General features: G+C 42.0%; 1 protein-coding gene across 2 annotated transcripts in view; it reads left to right on the forward strand.

Moving 5' to 3' along the window:
* Positions 1-23,269, forward strand: part of LOC115791091 (rho GTPase-activating protein 6) — a 97,481-nt gene that overhangs the window by 65,358 nt on the left and 8,854 nt on the right. For both annotated transcript variants that reach the window (XM_030745191.1, XM_030745198.1), the window contains exons 2-9: positions 7,881-8,040; positions 12,019-12,090; positions 15,809-15,957; positions 16,114-16,242; positions 16,380-16,575; positions 17,632-17,687; positions 19,970-20,120; positions 20,209-20,357. In XM_030745191.1, the coding sequence (XP_030601051.1) occupies positions 7,881-8,040; positions 12,019-12,090; positions 15,809-15,957; positions 16,114-16,242; positions 16,380-16,575; positions 17,632-17,687; positions 19,970-20,120; positions 20,209-20,357 (1,062 nt within the window). The remainder of the gene's footprint in view (positions 1-7,880; positions 8,041-12,018; positions 12,091-15,808; positions 15,958-16,113; positions 16,243-16,379; positions 16,576-17,631; positions 17,688-19,969; positions 20,121-20,208; positions 20,358-23,269) is intronic.

A 23,269-nucleotide genomic window follows, 5' to 3' on the forward strand; every position in this document is an offset into this window, starting at 1 on the left:
AGGAACACTTTGGCATCCACTATCACAGCTTGGAGACCAAATCCTAGAAAAACCAGTGTGTGCATTCTGAAGCTGAAATCTAAACTTTTCTAAAACAAAGATGAACTATTAATTTTGAGCAAGTTTTCTCTCTTGAACATTTAGACAGTGTTTAAAATCCTGCTATTTCCAATTTACAGTTAAAGTAAACAAGAAATTCTCACATATATGAAGCTTACAGCAGTAAACATCTGGTATTTCATCTAATGAATTTAAAAAAATTAGAGCCTGACCAATGTAGGATTTTTAAGACTGATACTGATACCGATATCTGGTCATTTAAATATGTAAGAATCTGATATTTTGATAAATGTTTTTTTTTTTTTTTCAGAAAATGAGCAGATTTCCCTAACATTTGCTGTGTGCTGTTTTTTATTTACTCATTTACGAGTATTGGCATCATTTATTTTTGAATAAAGTAGGCAGTTGCATTTGTGATGTCTTTGTTTTTTGTTTGTAAGGCATGGTGGACGAGAAAGTGTCTGGGACCGTAAAGTCTTGCATTTTGCTTGCATTACATTGTGCTGATAGATGATCAACTGTGTACTGTGGAAAAATGCTACTGCTTGAGATGGTAAAAACAATTCGCTTGTGGAAAGTCAGGTAACACAGTTTGGAGTGCACGCTACTTGGCTACTTGTCAGACTGTAAATAGCCCAAATACCTCCACACAACAAAATTCTTCACATCCTTCTTTTCAGCAGTGTCCTCGTCTTTTGAGCCTTGGGGTGCGTGTGTTGGCGCGTTGAGTTTGGTAATGCTGTCGCTCGGGGTTTGGCTAACGTTTTCTGCTGTCATTTTGTCTTTTATCTCATGCACACTCCTAACATACTAACTCTAGTCCAACCGCACGATTGGTTCGGTGGTTCTCATTGTCACTGGCCTTTTTTGGTTGTCTGTCAAAACATGGATAGAATGAGTTATGTTAACTTTATATTGACTGTCTCTCATATTTCTAATGAGGAAAAGTTATTTCATGTTATTTATTTTTATCTGCCCTTATTTAATTCACAATTTTGAAAACCTACTTTTCAGTTGACTTACATACTAATTATCCGTTCTTTTCCAACTACATAAAGACAGTTATATCTTAAAGCAGCAGCTGACCCTGTCTTTGCACTGGACTGGATGGTATGATAATCGCATTTACTGCTGTAACATGCTGTTTTTATCACAGGATATTCCATCTGCGTGAGCCCCCATACTCGGGACCTTATAACCTAATGTTTTAAAACTGATGATGAGCGTGGTACTACTAAATGATTTTCAAATTCAGTATGTTAATTGTATAGTGATAATAATTCAGTAGGTATTTTCCCTCAGGCAACATCACAAACAACCCAAAACAGGTGGAAAAGCCCATTATTTATCTGTGTGTGACAAGCGCTCATACAAAAATATGCGTGCACACACTAACAGCATTGACAAGCTGGGCTGTTCGGTAATTGCAAGCAGATGTGAACTTCAGGATTCAGGTCAGCAAAAGCAATATATTACAATGCTTGAAGCCAATCCGTAAGCTTACAAAAAGCAACAACAAAAAAAAAAATGACGGTTGAAAAATGCTCATGCATTCCTCTAGTTCGGTGTTGTGGCACAGAATCTCTGCTCAAGGGCCATTTAAAGCCAGCCACTGACACCAAGGCAAAAGAAAACAAACTGAAGTAGCCCGCAATGTGAACATTTGTGGAATGTTCCTTTATTGTGTTTGTATTCGCTCTTAGTGATCTCACGGGCCTTTGGTGCCTTCTAGGAGTATCACTGCAGTTATTCCCTGACAGCAGTTCATACAAACTTACACAAATGTCCAGAATAGGTTGTGTACTGCAGATCTCTGAAACTCATAATGTGTGTTCACGAGTTGGCTGTTACTTATGGGAACATTTCGAGAAAATAACTCGAAATTTCGAGTTATGGATGACATTTTCTTTTTCAGTGGCAGAAACAAGCTTCAATAGTTTCTAGAAGTCAAGTCAGGAAACAGCTTTTCGATAGATTTCCATAGGACCTGAAGGGGTTTTTTTTTTGCCACTAACGGCGTCACCCCTTGGTGGCCATTAAAAAGAATGCAGGTCAAAGGTACTTGTGTGTTGACTTCACTTTTCAAATGTGGAAGCTACATCCATCTTTTATACTGTCTGTGACAATGAAAAATTATTTAGAGAGTCACTCAGTCCTTAACAGGCATACACTGCTTATAGCATGTGTATGCATACGTTCCTTTGATGACACACAGTCACATGTATACAGGGATAGACAATGGGGAACCAATTGCAAAATAATAATAATAAAAAAAGCTACAGCAGTTTTCTTAATGTGTTGCCACTTCCTTGAGGCCAAGAATGGTCACACTGATGGCTCTGTGGCGTTGTAGGTGGAGTTGCTCATACATACACTCATACATGTGTGCAGGGACAAACACCCAGTTCTCATTAATGGGATTATTTAAGAATTTGAAAGTTTCACTTCTGTAAATCTTCTCTTTGCAAAGAGAAGATTTACAAAACAAAGCTTGATAACAGAATCAGCTGCTTTTTCAGTGAGTCTCTGAGCTCCAGTGCTGGAAGTGATGATAGGAGTCCTAGTTCTGGTTAGAGTGGCCATTTAGCTTGCAGCCAAAAAGGGTAGCTAACAACGATGTCACCCTATTAAAAAGAAGCTACATCCATTTTTTTTTAATACCATTTATGATGAAATGAAATGAGTGGGCTTGAGTGGAGTACCTGCAATGACGGGACGAGATCCTGTCTGGGGAAGCACAAGAACCTGACACATACACACGTCCTGATTTTGAAAGGTTGTTGTTACTGACCAACAAATGAGAGTTGTAGTAAACTGATCGCGGATGACAGAAGTCTCTCGGCTGTATTAAAAAAAAAAAAAGCTAAAAAGAGTCGGCAGCAAAAGTACCCGTGCATCCTGTCCAAGTGTTTGTGGCAAACAGTACATTGAGCAAAGGAATTCATGTTATTATTTGGTAAACTACAGAATGGTGTAGTCAGTAATGAAACATTGATATGATCCATCAGTTATCGTATCTACACCATTATGTTATGTGCCATTAAACACAAATTTATATGTTTCTGTATAACTTTAATGATGTGTATAATTAATAACCTTTTTATAAGTGCACATTTGTAAGGCTATCATGTGTTTCCACTGTGGTCATGCCATCTGATGATTTACGCAGTGCATCATAGCAACATGTGTCCCCGTGTGTGTGCGTGCTTGTGTGTATCTTCCAGGTGCGTTACCATAGTAATATTTCTCTCACTTCCTGGCCCTTTTGAGTTCTGTATGTATGTGTTGCCAGGGAAACTGACATAGTCTTTTGCCTGAGCCTTTTGCGCCATTTGTCCCATTGTCTAAAATAGAACAGAAACCACATGCTGCCGTTCAGTGTATGTCCAAATGGTATTAGTCATCTAACTGCATAGTGCCGGCCCAGTCAGCAGAGTCATTAATCTTTCCAGGGTAAAAATCTGTCAGATGGGAGCACAAAGCAACAGTAACAATGACAGCGCAGCAGTTGCTGAATCCAGTCCGAGCCCTTAATAGAAGCTCTGCACTAAAGCCTGCATGCTTAAAATATTTTTGGAGGCTTTACCTTATACTAATCCTTTGTTTTCTTCTTCCTTTTCATGACATATTCAGTCAAAAAGGGTAGCAAATGCCATCTGTTAATATAGGGATTATCAGATTAGATTCGCCCAGACGTTCCAGCAGACATCATAAAAATAGGGTGGAAACTTCCTTGTGACAAGGAAATATTGCCTTGATTTTTTTTTTTTTGGAGACCAATTGCAAGTATTTACGACACTTTCTATTGCAAGGCACAGGGTGCCTGGTGGCAGCAACCTGTTTCCAAACAATGTGGTCTGATTCGAACTGACTGCAGCTGAGTCGGGGTGGCTGTAGCTCAGGCGGTAGAGCAGGTCATCTGCTAATTGGAAGGTTGGTGGTTTGATCTCGGGCTGCTCCAGTCTGCATGCCAAAGTATCCTTGGGCAAAATACTGAACCCCAAGTTGCTCTCTGATGTGTTCATTGGAGTAGGAATGTGTGTGAATTTTAGATAGGAAGCACTTAGAAAGAAGAAGTGAATGGGTGAATGAGGCGTGCTGTATAAAGCGCTTTCAGGGCTCAAAGTAGAGTAGAAAAGCAGTCAATAAGAATCAGTCCCTTTACCATTTACCAATAACTCGCAGACCAAAACCTGTTCATGCTCCCAAGTTTGATGGTGGCAAACTTTGAGCACTATGGAAGATTTGAAAATTGAATAGAATGGTATCAGCTGACTTTGACATCCCAGAAAAAAACATTATGTCTGTTACTGTTAAGTCCAATCATTAGCTGTCTGAATAGGTAAACTTGGTGCCGGCTCTTTAAGGCCAACTCAGTATTTTTTTGCTCTTTAGGGTGCTAATGTGAAAAGTAGTTTCCACACATTTCGCATGTGTTTAAATCTTCCACAATCACCCTTGAATTTATGCAATTTTGTTTTTTTTCCCCCTTTGACTGACAGGGAGGGCTAATATCCACTGTAAACACTGGACTTTCTTCTAGGATTTGATTGCACTCTATGCATTTACCATTCAACAGCTGAAATTATTGTGAAACAGTTTTTGTTAGTAATTACAGATATCAGGTGAATGAATATCAAGTCTCATTTACTCACACTCATTTACACTCTTGTTTGAGCAACCATCACTTCTGCGTTCTGAATTCTCCGAGGGAAATGTTGGACAGATTGTCCCGTCTGTGTGCTTTAAAAAAAACAAACCTATTGTGTAACTTTGCTAATTTGTGAGTGTATTTTGTTCTTTTCTGGTTTGCTGGAGATGCATTTTACTGGACTCTATTATATGTCGTATTCATTCAAGCTCAACTTAATAGGAAACAATATGGCCAAATACTTGCAATGTGGAGTTAATATTCTGGAAGGAATGATAAATCTTTGCCTTACATATTCTCTTGATTAGGGACACTTGTTTTTTTATATATATTACTTTTAACAATGTGAACTTTTATATCTGTGGCTGCTGTTACACCTGAATTTCCCCTTTGCGGGACAATAAAGGCTGTTTCTTTCTTCTTCTTCTTAATCAGTTTCAGCTGCTTTGGTGTTAATGAAATTAATCACAGGTGCACTAGAGGAGCAACAATGAGACAACCTGCAAAACAGGAATGGTTTTACAGGTGGAGGCCACTGACCAGCAGCCATTGTGTGAATGTCTCTGACCAAACAATCAGAAACAGACTTCATGAGGGTGGACTTGAGGGCCCGACATCCTCTAGTGGGCCCTGTGCTCACTGCCCAGCACCGTGGAGCCCAAATGGCATTTGCCATAGAATACCAGAATTGGCAGGTCCACCACTGGTGCTCTGTGCTTTTCACAGATGAGAGCAGGTTCACTCTGAACACATGTGACAGACATGAAAGGGTCTGGAGAAGCCATGGAGAACGTTATGCTGCCTGTAACATTGTTCAGCATGAGCGGTTTGGTGGTGGGTCAGTGATGGCCTGGGGAGGCATATCCGTGGATGAATGCACAGACTACTACAGGCTAGGCAACAGCACCCTGTCTGCCATTAGGTATCAAGATGAAATCCTTGGACCCATTGTCAGACCCTACACTGCTGCAGTGGGTCCTGGGTTCCTCCTGGTGCACAATAATGCTTGGCCTCATGTGGCGAGAGTATGTAGGCAGTTCCTGGAGGATGAAGGAATTGATTCCACTGACTGGCTCTCATGCTCACCTGACCTAAATCCAATAGAACACCTCTGGGACATTATGTTTCAGTCCATCTGACACCACCAGGTTGCACCTTAGACTTTCCAGGAGCTTAGTGATGCCCTGGACATCACTAAGCCATTGGCATTTCTTCTCAGAAAGTATTAAAATTTTGAGCCTGACTGATACAGGACACCGATATTTGGCAATTTAAATATCTGTATTCTGGTAAATTGGCCAATATTTTTTTCTTTCAGACACATGAAACATAAAAAGATTTCTCTAATGTTTGTTATGTGTCATTTACTCGTTTACACTCTGCTTGAATCAGCTGGTTGTTCTGCTTGTGGTGTTGCAAACACATGTGGCAGACAGGGAAGCTGCAGTGTGCTCTGGTGGACAAACTGTGCAATGTCATCACGCATAAGATGCGTGAATGCATGTTTCTCCTGTCTCTACTCTGTTTTTTCAATTGTTATAAATGTCGATGTGGATAAATTGGCACATAGCTAATATCGGCCGATAATAATGGACCCTAATGTGTTTTGACCCTTATACACAACATACTGACTTTAAAACATCTTGATTTATACTTTAGAATACATGTCCCTGCAGGACTCACAGGCAGTCAGACCATTGTTTCCAGAGTCCAGCAGTGATACCAGGACTTGGTCTCCCCCTTGGCTCTTCTGTCAGCACACCACAGTTTTCATAGTTCGACACTTATGAGCCGAAGCTCATCCATCTTGTTCAGAAATCCTGCTGGGCAGAACCAGCTCGTCTGAGGAGAGGCCTCTTTTTTTTTTTTTTTTCTTTAACACTGTTCCAACAATTTGTCTTTTTTTTTTTTTTTGCTGCATGTGTGCGCCCTCTGAGGTCAAACGGGATGGAAAAGGGTTTCTTCAGTCAGCGATAAGGAATGGCACACACAGACATGCACGCACAAAAATACACAGAACAGCTGTGCTGGATAAAATGCTTTATGAAAGGGGGGCAACATGCAACTCGCTCATTTGCACACAAAATCATTTGGCTCTCCAGGTTGCCTGTATCCACATTGTGTTTTTCCTTCCACGGCTGACTGATGGCTCTGTTGCCTCACTGCACTGAGTGGGGTCAAATAACAAGAGAGCTGACAGCAGGGAGGGAGGAATGGCTTCAGGAAAATATTGTTGATAGAGGCCCAAATATGAAAAGTAAAGTCTTCATGGTGTCTCATTTTTCCTCCAGATACCAAGAGTAAACATCAATCAGATGAAAATTTGAACAGAGATCTAAAAAAAAAAAAAGCTCATTCCCTGCATGTATCAGAACAAAAACGAGGCAGCGTAAACACAGACACATTGCACGCTTTTAAGCCCTCTGTCTGGATAAGGCATTAGGTAAATCGCAGCAGTGTCTCTCCCCCTCATCATAACCTCTCCTTCTTCCTGACCTGTCAGTAGACATGGAGGAATGCATGAATAGAGATTCAGATGACTGAAATGCTCAAAGCCAAGTAAAGCTGTCTCAGGATCTCCAGCAATTAATTACAATTCACATCAGTTCAGGTTACATCTTGATCACAGATAAAGCCAAAGCTGGAAGGTTCAGTATGTTGCTGAACAATGAGTGGGAGGGACACTGCTAATTTTGTATACAGAGCACATATTGCAAATCCATCAGGGTGCTCAGGATGTCCTCAGTTGCTCCTTAGAGCTAGAATACAGGAGTGTCTTCCAAGGCATGTGTTGTCTGTATTCATCTCTGTTGGTTCCATCAGGTTTTTTTTGTTGTTGTTTACATCAGGTTTAATCAGCTCCACAGTTATGACTTTCTAAAGATTTATGTGCTATTGACGCTAAATAAACTGGCCCCACAGAATTTGTTGTTAATCATTTCCATACCCGATTAAGACATTTTGCATAATAAATCTACCAGCCAATCAGCGAAGATCAGGCGACATCAGAGAGAGTGACATCATGGCACCCGGCACCCAACCCAGCCCTAACCCTAGCCATATGATAACTTGACTTGCAATATAAAAATGCTTAATGTTGAAAACTGTATATGAAAACAGTTAAAAAGCAGCAGTGGAAGGTAACTTTTGGCTTACCTCTTTTTCCCAGGGGGATTTCACCTGGAGCAGCCTGTCGGGGCGGAGCGTGCGTCTGATGCCAGTTGCCATCCAGAGCCTGTCGGAGCTGGAGAGGGCCAGGCTGCAGGAAGTGGCCTTCACCCGTTTACACCAGGACTATGAATTGGGATGTCAGATAACCATGCCAAAAGGTGGGGATTATGCTTTTTTTTTTTTTTTTTTAATGCATGCTGCAGGCTCGAGTTAAACAGTGTTACATCATTTTTATGTTTAAAGCAGTGTAACCCACCCATTCAGAACTCACAAAGTACTCACAAAGTGCTTGAAACTGTCTCTGGGACTTCAAATGATGAAAGTTATGTGACTGTTAACAAACAAAACGCGTGTGTTATTGACTCCAGGACTTTTCAGTGATTTGATGTGCTTGACCTGGGTTTGCTGTGTAAGCTTGTGCAGATATTTTCAAGTGTCCCATAAAGTACAGCCAGCACTCAAGTCCCTGACCACATCCCCTTTTCATCCCTCAAGTGTACTGAAGGGAGGTCTTGTATGGTCTATGTTTGGGGAAGTTGTGCCAGCACATGGATTTAGATATAAGCCTTACTTCACACAGGGATCGGTTGCTTCCTGTTTGCCATGGTATCTGTCGACCTCGCCTCCTCACAACGACATGAACCTCCCTATCCGCTTTAGCCGAGGCCAAGTGCAGTCACTGTAAATGATAATTAAAAAGTCCTAAATTGTGCAAAAGCATGCTGAAGTGTGTCCTTGTTGTTCTGTGTTTTGCGCTTGTAAACCAAATAATTAAGCTTTTGCTAAATCTGGATTAATTTGTCCAATTTTGTCATTTTCCAAACAGACAGAGCACTGCAGTGAAACTGCTGGAGTTGGTGGTTTTTCACTGGGTCTCACCCAGTCTAAAAATGTCCACGTGCATCACAGTTTTTAGATAGCAGAGAAGATAAATACAATCCCACTCAACTGAATAAAGGTTGTTAGAAACTTTGCAAATTATAACAAATTAATAGCCTTAATAAATTGGGTCATTAAAAAATAATATATTGAAAACATGGGAATTATTGGAAGTGAAATTCAGATTTTACATAACTCCAGTGATGTCATTTTCTTTCTCTCCATCAGTCAGTAGTTCAGAGATGTTTAAAAAGAGTACTCTAGTGATTAAGCACCAAAGCAGCAGAGCTGGATTTATCTAAAAAGCTCTAAACTGATGATTGTAAATGCAGTCCTGTGAAAAACTAATTACTCCTTTAGAGCTTCCATAGGAATTAAGAGAGTAAATAGCATCCAGGTGCTGCTAATCAAATGCACTCATATAATTGATCATCATCAAGTGTGAGCACCTCTATAAAAGCAGAGGTTTTGGCTGTATGAGCATTCAAGTGTGTGTGCTAACACAATGCTACAGTGTTCCCAGGAGTGGACATCCCAGCAAATTCACCCCATGGCCAGACCGAACAAGCTGAGAGAAATTGCAAAAAGAAACCAAGAGCTGCTTCTGAGACTCTACAGGCCTCGGTTAACATGTTAAATATTAAAGTTCATGGCTTGTTTGGAGGGGTTGCCGGGGGAAAGCCTCTTCTCTCTAAGAAGAACATGGCAGCACAGCTTAGGTTTGCAAAGACTTATGGAACAATGTCCTTTGCACAGATGAGACCAAAGTGGAGATGTTTGGCTGTAATCCACAGCATATCCACACATCCACAGCACAGCACAACGATTGGCAAAAACCAAACAAATCAGCACAAACACCTCATAGCAGCTGTCAGTCACAGTGGTGGCGAGGTGATGATTTGGTCTTGTTTTGCAGGACCTGGGCACTTTGCAGTGACTGAGTTGACCACGAACTCCTCTGTGTATTCTGGAGGCCATCTATCTGTCTTGACAGCTAAAGCTTGGCTGAAATTGGGTCATGCAACAGGATGGATGCATGCATTCGTGACCTCACCCGCTGATTAGTCAAAGCCTTGAAGCGTTGGGCAGAGCATTTTAACAGTTGTTGTGTTTGGGTTGGTTATTAAAATGGAGTGAAATCAGCACACTCCACACTCATACAGCAGGGTCTTTTTAAACCACAAAGTATCTATTCCCTAAGGCATACTCATCTTTATCATCTTTTTTTATCTGGACCACCACAATTGCCCAACTCAAAAGCAGCCGTCATTCGGTTTCCTTTGCTGGGTGGATGCACATGTCAAACACAGGCTTCTTTAGCCGTACTAAAGCTCGCAGTTTGATGTTTTGCCTCAGACTTTTTTTTTTTATTGCATTGCTGCTGTTCTTTACAATTACTTTGGTTTGACAACATAATAATGGATAGAGATGACAGCTCAAACTTTAAAACCAGACCTAAACCGTACTACATCAGAGTTTTTGCATAGCTTTGTGCTTCAGATTAAGGCACACACAGATGCACAGTGAGTTGTTCACTATGGCAGTTGAGTGGGTGCCATAGCAGCAGTATAGTGCAGTGAGTGGATTATCCAGGGCTTGCATTCCAGCTGAAGGTTAAACCTCTCCCCAGCATGATTTAATACGTACTTGTCTGCGTTGCTTATGAATTCCAGAGCCCCTGACGGCCGCCATGTGCTAGCGAGGGAAATATTTCAACTGTTTAAGATTCTGCGTGTGCGCCCGAGCGCTGTTTTAGCAGAGCTAATGTGTGTTTTGCATCTGATATTTATCTGAGCTGCAGGGGTCGTGTTTCTAGTGTTTCTCCAAGAACCAAAAGCAGATTAAAGAAAGGCAGAAGTGAGAAAGACAGAGAGGGATGGGGTGAGAGTGTGTTGCGAGGGAGCAAGGCAGTAAAGATTCATCAGGCAGCTTCACAACTGGCTGGGAGCTGAGCTGGGGAGTGTGTGCAGTTTTCGGGGGGGATTTCCGTACGGCTTTGGAAATCATCTGTCAAAAATCCAAACCATTTCCTATGTCTTCTTCTCCCCTTCTCACTCTTGCTACCCTCACTTTCAGTCACAACATCTGCTTTCTTTCTCCTGGTGTCTCGCACCCCTCACTGTTTCCACCTACTTTTCTCCCATGCACCCTGAGACTCGCTGCGCTTAAAGTTTCAGGCCAGGTTAAATGGATCAGAAACTGAACCTGCTCCCTGACGTAAGCTGCCAGCACTACCATCAAGCATGTTGTGGGCGTCGGATGCAATCCCCTCAGCCTCGCGAGTGACTCATTTGATACAGCTGCAGGGAACATCTGCGGTTCAAAACGAGGTCGCTAAACCAGCAGATCGAGGCGCCGTGAACGAGCCCAGAACGATCTGACGTGTAAAAGAAGTGGTTCTGGAGACCAGAGCGACAGGGCGATAACAGTAAAAGTTGCCGAGGTTTCCACAAACTGACATCCTTGCCACAAGAGGCAAGGATTCCAAGACTTCCAAGTTGCATGTGGCACAACTTCCACAGTTTCCTGATCATCAGTCAGCAAACTCAGGAGCCATTCATCATGTCGACGGCTGACAAAGAGGCTTCCTCCTTTCAAAGCATTCCTCTCAAATACCTGAATGTAAAGCACATGCGTGTGCATTAATGTCCTTTTTAGGATGGTGATTGTTTCTTTGGTTTTGTTGGGCTTTTGTGTGGGGAAGCTTTTTGGCAGTTCTAGCACATGAGCTGTAACTCTAAAAAACACCTCCCAAACAAAGACAGTTCTCAGTGTGGGTGTAAAATTAGAATTTTCATACTTTAAAGAGGCCATCGTTAGTTTTAATCGGACTCAAATGAATGCAGTGAATCAGGACGATGCTACTTTGGCAATACAAAAAGGAGTTTTTAAGCTAAACCAGGCAAAGAAAGTGTTTATACACCATATAAGGAGCTGCAGTATGCACCAGAATCCAAAGTAAGAAAATCCTTACATGCACTTGGTAATCTAGATAAAAACTATAAGCAATTTAATGTGTTTTCATAGCGTTTTTTTGGTTTTTTTTTTTGTGCTGACTACTACTGTTGCTGACCCTGTTTGACAGCTCCATTAAATGGATTTGAGTGCACGGACAGCTTTCCCCCCTGTAGTTAATTCATGTCTGCATTCCTGACATAAGCTTATTAAATGTAATAAGCCAGATAAGAAAGAGCAGATATGGGAATCATTTGTTTCAGATGATTTATTTGCGTCTTTTATTCTTTCCTCCTGCGCAGATGGACAGAAGAGGAAAAAGTCGCTGAGAAGGAAGTTGGACTCGCTCGCAAAAGAGAAGAGTAAAGACAAAGGTACGCCAAGTTCTTTTAAATATGCACTCTGATATTTTGCCAATTCACAGGCTTTTCTCGCTCCATCTCTTTGCCTTCAGTTGTTTTTGTCACGACTGTCTCCATTTCCCCTCCTGCAAGACAGGGGGGTCCAGTCTGTGGTCTCCACCCCTCGGGCAGGTGAACAGGGAGGTTACAAAAACAGTTTCTGTTTACTGGGCTTCGACAGTTTATATTTAGCTTAAGTGAAGCGACTCCATGTAAGGGGACTGGTTCTGAGGATCAGTCACTGCACTAAGCAAACTCTGCATATTTGGCAGAAAGTGCAAAGAGCTTAGTCAAAGAAGCCCAAATGAAGGGAGAATTGGACCGTAAAATAAAATGGGATTTGCTTACAAAATGTGTGAGAATACAAATGCTTAATGGTAGGAAAATGTGCTAGTGATTCAGACTGTTTTTCATAGAATATTTGTATGCACAAAGATAATGACACTTGAATGGATTTGCTTCAGACTTGACTAATAAGAATTTACCTGGGATGAGGAGGCCTGGATCACAGTCTCTGATTCATCCCAAAGGTGTTCTGTTGGGTTGAGGTCAGGACTCTGTGCAGGTCAGTCAAGTTCTTCCACACCAAACTGGCTCATCCATGTCTTTAGGGGCAATCAACCAAAGTGTTCCCACAAAGTTGGGAGCATGAAATTGTCCCAAATGTCTTGGTATGCTGAAGCATTAAGAGCTCCTTATACTGGAACTAAGGGGCCGAGCCCAACTCCTGAAAAATAACCCCACACCATAATCTCACCACCAAACTTTACATTGGCGCAATGCAGACAGACAAGTACCGTTCCCCTGGCAACCACCAAACCCAGACTCATCCATCAGATTGCCAGATGGAGAAGCGTGATTCATCACTCCAGAGAACATGCCTCCACTGCTCTAGAGTCCAGTGTCGGTGTGCTTTACACCACTGCATCCAACACTTTGCATTGTGTTTGGTGATTTAAGGCTTGGATGCAGCTGCTCGGCCATGGAAACCCATTCCATGAAGCTCTCTATGCCCTGTTCTTGAGTTAATCTGAAGGCCACATGAAGTTTGGAGGTCTGTAGCGATTGACTCTGCAGAAAGTTGGCAACCTCTGCAGACTATGCACCTCAGCATCCACTGACCCCGCTCTGTAATTTTACGTGCCCCACCACTTCATGGCTGAGTTGCTGCCGTTTCCATTCGCTTCCACTTTGTTATAATACTACTAACAGCTGACTGTGGAATATTTAGTAGTGAGGGAATTTCATGACTGGACTTGTTGCACAGGTGGCATCCTATCACGGTACCACGCTGGAATTCGCTGATCTCCTGAGAGCGACCCATTCTTTCATAAATGTTTGTAGAAGCAGTCTGCATGCCTAGGTGCACCTGCAGCAACAGAAGTGACTGGAACACCTGAATTCAATGATTTGGATGGATGAGTGAATACTTTTGGCAATATAGTTTATTTATTTACTTCCACTGTAAATTTCTACATTTTAACATTGGAGTTTGTGGGGACTGACTCGTTTTTGAAGCCAGCCTCAACTGACCTTAGCTTTAGTTTCATCTCTGGTGTTTTGCTCCTTAAATGAAAAATACAAGAGTTTTTAAAGCTTAACCAGAATCCGAAACTAAGAACCAATCAAATTACTCATAACTGCTAAAGCCTGTACTGTATGGCAGCAGATAGTCACAAAGATTTAAAACTGCAGCAAAACAAAAATGTTGTAGCTTTTTTTTTTTTCACGTTTTGAAGCAACACTATTTTTAAACGAAAGTTTGCATCAACAAGCTGTGAGCTTTCAATTGGGATGTGAATAATTCATATGCTTCAATAAACACTGAATTGATTATAACATCTGCCAGATTCCAAATAATCTTCAGTTCAGTAGATGGAGAGAAAAAAAAAGTCATGTTGTTATCCAGTTTTGCATGGTTGTGTTGTTTGTTAGCTTTAAACTGAGTGCAGTGTCTGTGTTTCCCAGAAGGCTCGATTTACCTGCCCTGTGCTTTACTCTGAAACGGGCTCCGACGTTTCTCTGCAAGAGCGAAACAGAAGGAAAATTCCGGCTCTGGTGATGCTGCTGCAGCAATCTGATCTGTAGTTGTGTTCTGGCTAAATATCAGCCAAACCATTTTTGTAAATGGTTTAATATTTGCTGCGCTCTCCTTTGAGTTTTTACCTCAAATATTATCAAGCAAGTCTGGGCTCAAACACTTTTCACTACATTGCGCCGGGAGGTGAACATTTACTACTTCCTGAAGCCGAGAGATGATTGCTGTCTGAACCAGTCGATGTAAACACACTACGGGGATGCGATTATGAAAAGCTGGTGCTGGAAATTAAGTCTGTGTTCCTACGATGTCATAAGGCCTGGAAAGATTGAAGATTTATGAAAAATCTGACACGGTTCGACGAATGTGGTTAGGCTGCTGATCCTGTCTGTGTTATGGGGTTCAGACAGTGAATATATGCACGTGTGTGTGTTGTGGTTATATAAGCTACTGGAGAGCAAACTCGCTGTGTCACAGTGTTTAGTGGTCATGTTGTTCATAAACCACAGCCTTTCACTTGTGGTTGTGGAATGCATTTCGCTTTCCCTCTCCTCTGTCTTCAACCCGGCTCTCGCTGACTCTCTCTCTCTCTCACACACACACACACACACACACACACACACACACACACACACACTGCACAGCTGTTGGCTCAGGCCTTGGGATTGAGTATAATGGAATATATACCCTGCGATAGCCCAGTATGACATCATTCCTCTCTCAAGGCAGCCCTGCGCGTAATTGGGCTCTTGCATGTGCGCGTCCATCAGTAGTACTGCTCCTATTTTCATCAGGAGTAGATCTGAAGTTGATTACCGTTTTGCTTCACAAGCTTTTTGAGTGAACTTGGCGCTCTTTCAGCCTTGCAGCTTCAAGTCAAAACAAACTCCACTCTGTCTTTCTCTCATATTTTAGAATTAGTAAAAATCTAGTCTGACTCAGTGGATGTTGGCTTTTGGTTTAAGTGTGCTGCTGCTTTTCTCAATGCAGCAGTTTCTTCACCAGAGATGCCGCAGTCCATCACAGGAAACTAGTTTTTCCCCTTCACTGTGGGAAGGACTTGATTGTGCTTTGTTTTTTTTTTGTTTTTTTTAACTTAAAAGCGCACAAAAACAACACATTCAAAGGGACGGTCTTGCAGTGGGACCCTCAGAGGAGCACATGAATGCTGGGTTACTATTTGCAAGTTGCACCATTGCTGGATTCTGGGCTTATGTAAGACTAGAGTAAATGGAACAAAGGAATAACAGCTAACCATCATTTATATACAGTATGTGTCGAAGCTGAGGAGCTCCTAAAACTGACCCACGTGGGGAAAATGATTGCTCGTGGGTAAGCGTCATCAAAGTTGTGCTATTTTGGTAAAAGGCCCTAAAATTAGTGGGTCGGGTTTTTGTTGGTTTGCTTTTCTATGATGTCTTATTTTGGAAAACAGATGTCGTACTTTAGGAGCGCCATAAGAGTTTTACTGACATGGTTAATGTGCTTTGAGGTGCTTTTATTGCACGTGTGTTAAAAGCTGCAACAGAAGCGATAAAGCTTTGAACTGCTTTTGCCGAAGAGCTATTTTTGGATGTTGGTAAGAGCTTCTTTTTTCCCTTTTCTTCTCTTTCCTACTCCCTCCCCCCGATATCTTTTGGCTATTTTTCACAGAGTTCATACCCCAGGCCTTTAGTATACCCCTCTCCCAGGTCATCTGCAATGACAGAACTCACAGGCAGCGGCAGGATAGTTTTCGCCAGGACCCTCCACAGCGGGAGGAGCACAAAGACTCCTCAGACCTCGTATCGTCCATTTTACAGGTCTGTCAAGTCGTCTATATAGTTCTCCCTTTGTGTGTTCAGTATTGGGAACATTTGAGACAAATATAAAGCATGTTGAACTGTACAGCACGAGACAAGTCATTCTGTTTTATACTGTGGAGAATGAGACAAACTATCCAATCATGTGTCCTGCAGTTTGCCACCAAGCGGCCGTCCAACAAGGAGTTATCCAGCAGCAACTCCTCACTGAGTTCCACATCGGAAACAGCCAATGAGTCAACATCGCCCAACACCCCCGAGGCTGCCCCACGAGCGCGCAGGAGGGTGAGGCATCGCATTGAAATTCAGCACAGTCTGAGTCACCCGCACGGATCAAGTGTTTTCTTCTTGTGTGTGTGTGTGTGTGTGTGTGTGTGTGTCTGTGTGTTTTTAATCAGCTGCATTTGTTGATTATCCTCCAGGGAGGCATGTCAGTGGACTCCATCACAGACCTAGACGACAACCAGTCCCGCTTGCTTGAGGCGCTGCAGCTCTCTCTGCCGGCTGAAACGCCGAGTAAAAAAGAGAAGCACAGGGACAAACGGCTGAGCCTCAATCCCATCTACCGTCAAGTGCCCCGGGTCGTCGATAGCTGCTGTCAGCACATCGAGAAATATGGTGAGCAGCTACTTAACTGCTCACACAAACCCAATTCCAAAACAAAGTTAGGATGCTGTGTGAAATGTAATTAAAACTGGACTTTCGGGAGAAGAATTTTGTCCCATTCTTGTCTGATAGAGGATTCTAGTTGCTCAACAGTCCTGAGGCTTCTTTGTCTTCTTTTTTTTATTTCATGATGCTCTAAATGTTTTCAATTGAAAGGTCTAGACTGCAGGCAGGCCGGTTTAGCACCCGGACTCTAGGACTATGAGGACATTCTGTTGTAATAGATGCAGTATGTGGTTTACTGTAGTATTGTCTTCCTGAATTATGCAAGGCCTTTCCTTAAAAAAAAACCCATCAGCATATGCTGGTCTAAAATCTGTAAATGCATTTATGGATGGCACCGTGAGCTGTGTTCACAGACACTGATTTCTGGAAGTGTTCCTGAGCCCATGCAGTGATTTCCAGGACAGGCAGATTTTCCTCATCTGCAGATTCTCTGAATCTTTTGATGATATTATGTGCTTCAGATGATGAGCAATTCAAAATCTTCACAATTTTACACCGAGAAGCATCGTTCTGAAATTGTTCCACAAATTGTAGATGCATTTTTTTTTTTTGCAGATTGTTAAAACTCTGTGTCTGTAAGATGCTCTTGTTATACCCAGTCATGTTCCTGACCTGTTGGTAATGAACCTAATTAGTTGCAAAATGTTCCTCCAGATGTTTCTTTCCAGTATCCCTTACTTTTCCAGGCTTTTGTTGCCCCATCTAAATTTTTTAGATATTTTGCTGCCATCAAATTTAAAATGAGCTCAAATTGTTCCTGAAATAGTAAAATACCTCAGTTTAAACATTTTATATGTTCTGTATGTTTGATTGTGAGTAAAATATGAGTTTATGAGACTTGCAAATCATTGCATTCTATTTTTATCTACATTTTACATAGTGTTCAAACTTTTTTGGAACTGGGATTGTATATGTGCCTCATAGTGCCTATAGTGTCTCATTTCTATTCATTTCTGCACTGTTAATACTTAATTACTGTGGTTGTTTCCCTTTTCCACTCAGGTTTGCACACTGTGGGGATCTTTAGAGTTGGAAGCTCCAAGAAGAGAGTCCGACAGGTCAGTACTCCTTCCAGTTTGAGGGCTTTGACTGCTCAAATATAAGAACCAGTCCATTTACCATTTGCAATTTGGAAAATACTGTATACTGCTCAAAAAAATCAACTCAAATCAGCATCAACTCTGGGATATTGATCTGGTCAGTACAGTAGCAGAGGGGATTGTTAATCATTTTCAGCTGCTTTGATGTTAATGAAATTACCAACAGGTGCACTAGAGGGGCAACAATGAGACAACCCCCAAAACAGGAATGGTTTTACAGGTGGAGGCCACCTGGAGGCCACCTTTGCATTTGTCTAGGGTCAGTGTCACTACTGGTAGCATGAGGCGATACCTGGAACCTACAGAGGTTGCACAGGTCATCCAACTCCTCCAGGATGGCACATCAATATGTGCCATTGCCAGAAGCTTTGCTGTGTCCCTCAGTGCAGTCTCAACAGCATGGAGGAGATTCCAGGAGAAGGGCAGTTACTCTCGGAGAGCTGGACAGGGCTGTAGAAAGTCCTTAACCCATCAGTGGGACCGGTATCTGCTCCTTTTGCAAGGAGGAACAGGATGAGCACTGCCAGCAGATCACTGGTGTGAATGTCTCTGACCAAGCAATCAGAAACAGACTTCATGAGGGTGCCTGAGGGCCCGACATCCTCTAGTGGGCCCTGTGCTCACTGCTCAGCACCATGGAGCCTGACTGGGATTTGCCATAGAATACCAGAATTGGCAGGTCCACCACTGGTGCTCTGTGCTTTTCACAGATAAGAGCAGGTTCACTCTGAGCACATGTTACAGACACGAAATGGTCTGTAGAAGCCGTGGAGAACGTTATGCTGCCTGTAACATAGTTCACCATGACAGAGTCTGGCCTTGTGGTGAAAGTATGTAGCCAGTTCCTGGAGGATGATCTCATGGACTGGCCCCCACGCTCGCCTGACCAATAGAACACCTCTGGGACATTATGTTTCAGTCAATCTAACCCACCAGGTTGCACCTCAGAATGTCCAGGTGCTCAGTGATGCCCTGGTCCAGATCTGGGAGGAGATCCCCCAGGACACCATCCATCATCTCATTAGGAGCTCTGATGTTGTCAGGCATGCTTATAAGCATGTGGGGGCCATACAAACTACTCAGTACCATTTTGAGATGCTGCAATGAAAGTTTGGCATAATCGACTAACCTGCTTCATCCTTTTTTTTTTCAACTTTGATCTCGAGGGTGTTTTTTAATTCAGCCTCTGTAGGTTGATCATTTTCATTTCCACGATACATTCCCACAGGTGCTTAGTTGGGTTGTTTGATACTCATTAGCAACCCATTATCCTTCATATGAAAGTGTAATTTTATCAAATGTATCCACAGATGAGACACACAGCGCCATGCCAAACAGCCCAACAACAAATCAGAGGCCAGTTTTGCAGAAAGTGAAACTTTTTGGTGTGAAATGTTCTTCACACCTTCTTTTTCCTTCACAAGAGTCAACACCAACAAACAAAATCTTGTTGCCAAGAATAGAATGTGTTAAAACCAACACATTGCACTAAAATGCGCCATTTATGCCACCAAAGCTTCATCTGTTAAATTTTCCAGCCTCACAATACACACCCGCACACAGTGATCCAACAGAGTTTATACTTATTATTCAAGCAAACATTTAGTTATTCTACGTACTCCTAAACTGCTCATCATCTGTTACCTTTGACTCAAGTGAATACACAGTAAAAACAATGAATAAATCAGGGTTAAAATAAATAGAGAAATGGGTGTGGGTGGCATAATTTTTACATAATCTGTTGCATGTTTTATTGACATTTACTTGCACTTGCAGCATCTACAGAAGGGGGGAGGGGAAGTTATTCATTCGCTAACAGCCTCCAAGCAAACATCTGAGACGTCACGTCTCCATCATAGCAGAGGTGTGGTGAATGAAAAGACCATGAAGGACAAAATAATTTATTAAATTTAACTTGCTTCAAATTTATTGTCAAAACAGCCATATTAGTGAATATGTAGGCAACTCATTGCCATGGCAAAAAAAAAAAAAAAGAAAGAAAAAGAAAATAGGCTCTTTAATTCTGATCATATCATCCAAAGGTCAGAGTGCAGAGATTTTAATCTGTACTGGTGAAACAAGTTTGAACTGAGACTCTTAACAGGTCACTTGGAGGACCAGCAGGAAGTGAGTTTCTGTGGGCGTCTGAACTACCTAGAATATAATGTCCGTTGTTATGTGCAGAGTATCTTTCCCTCTCTTTCCCTTCACCTTCTCGTTTCTTTATGGTCCTCCTTCAGCTGCGAGAAGAGTTTGATCGTGGTGTCGATGTGCAGCTAGATGAGGAGTACAGTGTTCACGATGTAGCTGCTCTGCTAAAGGAGTTCCTAAGGGATCTGCCTGACCCTCTCCTAACCAAGGAGCTCTACACAGCCTTTATTAACACCACATGTAAGTCCCCCCCCATCCCACTTGCCCTTCTGTTGTCTCCTCATTCCTAACCTCCTGTTGTCACGCTTCATCTCGTTGTGCACTGTAGTGTTGGACTCAGACGAGCAGCAGAGTGTCATTCAACTGCTGATCTACCTGCTCCCAGCATGCAATAGCGACACACTTCACCGTCTCCTGGAGTTCCTGTCCACTGTGGCTGACCATGCCCATGACCAGCAGGATAAAGACGGACAGGAGGTGAGCGCCAAGCCGACACATCCAAATGTAGTTGTTTTAAGCTGCCATAATGTCCAAACAGCCTGTGGACAGCTTAACAGCATTTTGGTTCCACCTCATTGGGAAGAAATGACCAAAGAAGTGATAGGAAGCAGTTTGTGTGGGTGGATTGTGTACATATTTCTCAGTGCCTGAAACTGCACAAGCACTACATCAACACTGATGTAAGATTACTAAATCGCCTAGCAGTGATTATGACATCTGGGGATAATGTGAATGGTTGCATTTGCTCAAAATTTACAATCTGGGAGACTGGGCCGACGGTCAGGTTTTTGACTACAGCCGGCAGTAAAATGTCAAAGGGAACTGCCACAGTACAGCAAAGGGCAGAAAGCACCTTAAGTTGAGGAAGTCTGGCAAAGTAAGCAAATAATTCTGGATGTTCCTCCAGCACCAGGAGGATACTATGTTTTTAAAAAGTCTATCTATTGCTGGTCAGAATTTGAGCAACTTCAAACAAATATGATTTGAAATAAGCAGCAGCTACAACTACACCAGCCAGTAAAGCTTCAGTGTACTCTGTTTAGACCACTGCCTCCGTGACCCAAACCTCGATAAGCGGTCAAAAATGGATGGATGAATGGATGTGAAATTTTTGTCTTAAGTCTTTTGTCTTAAGAAAGCTGGAGTTTTAGGCAAAAACATGTTTTGAGTCATAGTGACTTTGACCTATCAAGTTAACGGCTCATCTGCTCATTAAATCAGCTCTTCTTTTAATCTAAGTGGACTTTTTTTTTTTTTTGCCAAATGTAATAAAATTCCACAGAAGTCATCAAAACAAACAGATAATCGTGACTTAACGATTTTAACCACTAAAATCTAATAAATTCATCCTTGAGTTGAAGAAGATATTTGTCTGAAGCTGGAAGAAATTCTGTCAAGGCAAGATTTTACATTCACAAGTTTAGCTATGGGCAAAAATGTGTATTATGAGCTGAGGATGTTTCCTCGGGGCGTTTCTAATATATTACGTTCACAAATGATGGCCAAAAATGTTGTGTGCATGTTGGGAGGTGACAGGGGCCTTCCCCTAGGATCACTGTTAACCAAAATCTAAAGAGTTCATCCTCAGGTCCAAAAGAACCTTTGGGCCAGAAACACCATGAGGAACTTTCCTCAAGATGTGACAGTGATGACAGTAGCCATTGCTTAACACTTGTGATGACCAAACTCAAAATAGTTCATCCTTGAGTCCAAGTCCGTGTGTGTGATCCGGTCTTTAACCAGCATTAGATATCACTCCTTTCCTCACAAATGTGACATAGCACGTGAAAAGTCGAGAATCTCAGCTACAGAACAACCGGACTATCCAAAGTTTCCAATGTTTGTGACCTTCTCTATCTATCTATGCAAGTATCTCTCGAAACTATGTCCAGAACTGCAAAAACTGCAACAGCGCATTTTTTTTGCCCTTTGCAGGAAACCTTCGGCTATGAGGGAAAACCCCAGCTCAGTGCCGCTCAGGAATGTCGGCGACATTTCTGTCTTTAGTCTGTGGCAATAACGCTGTGTGGATTATCAATCCAAGGTTTCTTGTAAAGTTTTTTTTATCATAACTTTAATCATTTACAAATGTGCTACATTTGCGTTGTTGTTAAACCACAAGAATTGAAAGAACGCACACATTTTAATGTCTTCAAGTTAAAGATTCATAGACAGTAAACACAGATGGGTAAATGAAATCTGATTTTGCATTTAACCAGCATTAGATATCACTCCTTTCCTCACAAATCTGACGTAGCATGTGAAAAGTCGAGAATCTCAGCTGCAGAACAACCGGACTTTTCAAAATCTCCAATGTTTGTGACTTTCTCTATCTGCAAATATCTCTCAAAACTATGTCCAAAAGATGGAGTTTATTCAGCAGTTTCTGATGCAAGAACTGCAACAGCACATTTTTTTCCCCCCTTTTGCAGGAAACCTTTGGCTATGAGGAAAAACCCCGGCTCAGTGCCGCGCAGCAATGTCGACGACATTTCCGCGTTTTTAAAAATTTTTTTTATCATAACTAATCATTAAAAAATGTGCTACATTTGCATTATTGCTAGACCACAAGAATTCAAAGAACGCACACATTTTGACATCTTCAAGTTAAAGATTCGTAGAGAATAAACACAGCCGGGAAATTAAATCTGTTTCTGCATGCTAATCTATAAGTTTTGAAAAGGATTTGTATTTGAAAAGTTTTTGAAAAATATAAAAAATAAAAACTATGAACTCCAAATCGCTTTAGCAACATGAGAGTATTATACTTGCCTGTATCTACATCAACCGACTTTCACCTTTAATTCACTAGGGACGTGTGTGTGTGTGTGTGTGTGTATGTGTGTGTGCAGCCAGAAATAAAGTTTATTGTCTCTGGTCATGCATACTTTTATGGTATGTTTTTCTGGCGCACACGCTCGCACAGATGTGTTTTGTTGTCTCTCTGTGTCTATATACAGACGAGAATGAATCCAAACATTGATGCGTATGATTTTTCCATCATGGCTCTAGAATCTCTATCCGAGTCTCTGACAGGAAGTCTGACTGCTTCACGCTCAGCTGGGAAAACATCAGTACTCTTTGGCTGCTCTGTGGTTCCCATCTCTGTGTTGGGACCAGGAGTGGAAAAGGGAGGAAACTGGGCAAGAAATTAATTTTAAATGTGCTATCACCCTACCTTTGGAGAAACAGAGGAAGCTGTTTGCACTTTGTGTGTTTAGAATCCCCATGATGCCAGTTTTTAATCTGTTTTTTGTGTTAAGTGACAAAAAACACAGAGGCGTGTGTTTGATAAGAGGCACGGAAGTTGAAAGGGAGATTCTCTAAAGGAATGGATGAGGGATGTGGGGGGGTGGGGGGGTGACTCCCATGTCTGCGTTATTACAGAA

The sequence above is a fragment of the Archocentrus centrarchus genome, chromosome 2 (assembly GCF_007364275.1).
Source record: "Archocentrus centrarchus isolate MPI-CPG fArcCen1 chromosome 2, fArcCen1, whole genome shotgun sequence".
NCBI classification, from domain to species: Eukaryota; Metazoa; Chordata; class Actinopteri; order Cichliformes; family Cichlidae; genus Archocentrus; species Archocentrus centrarchus.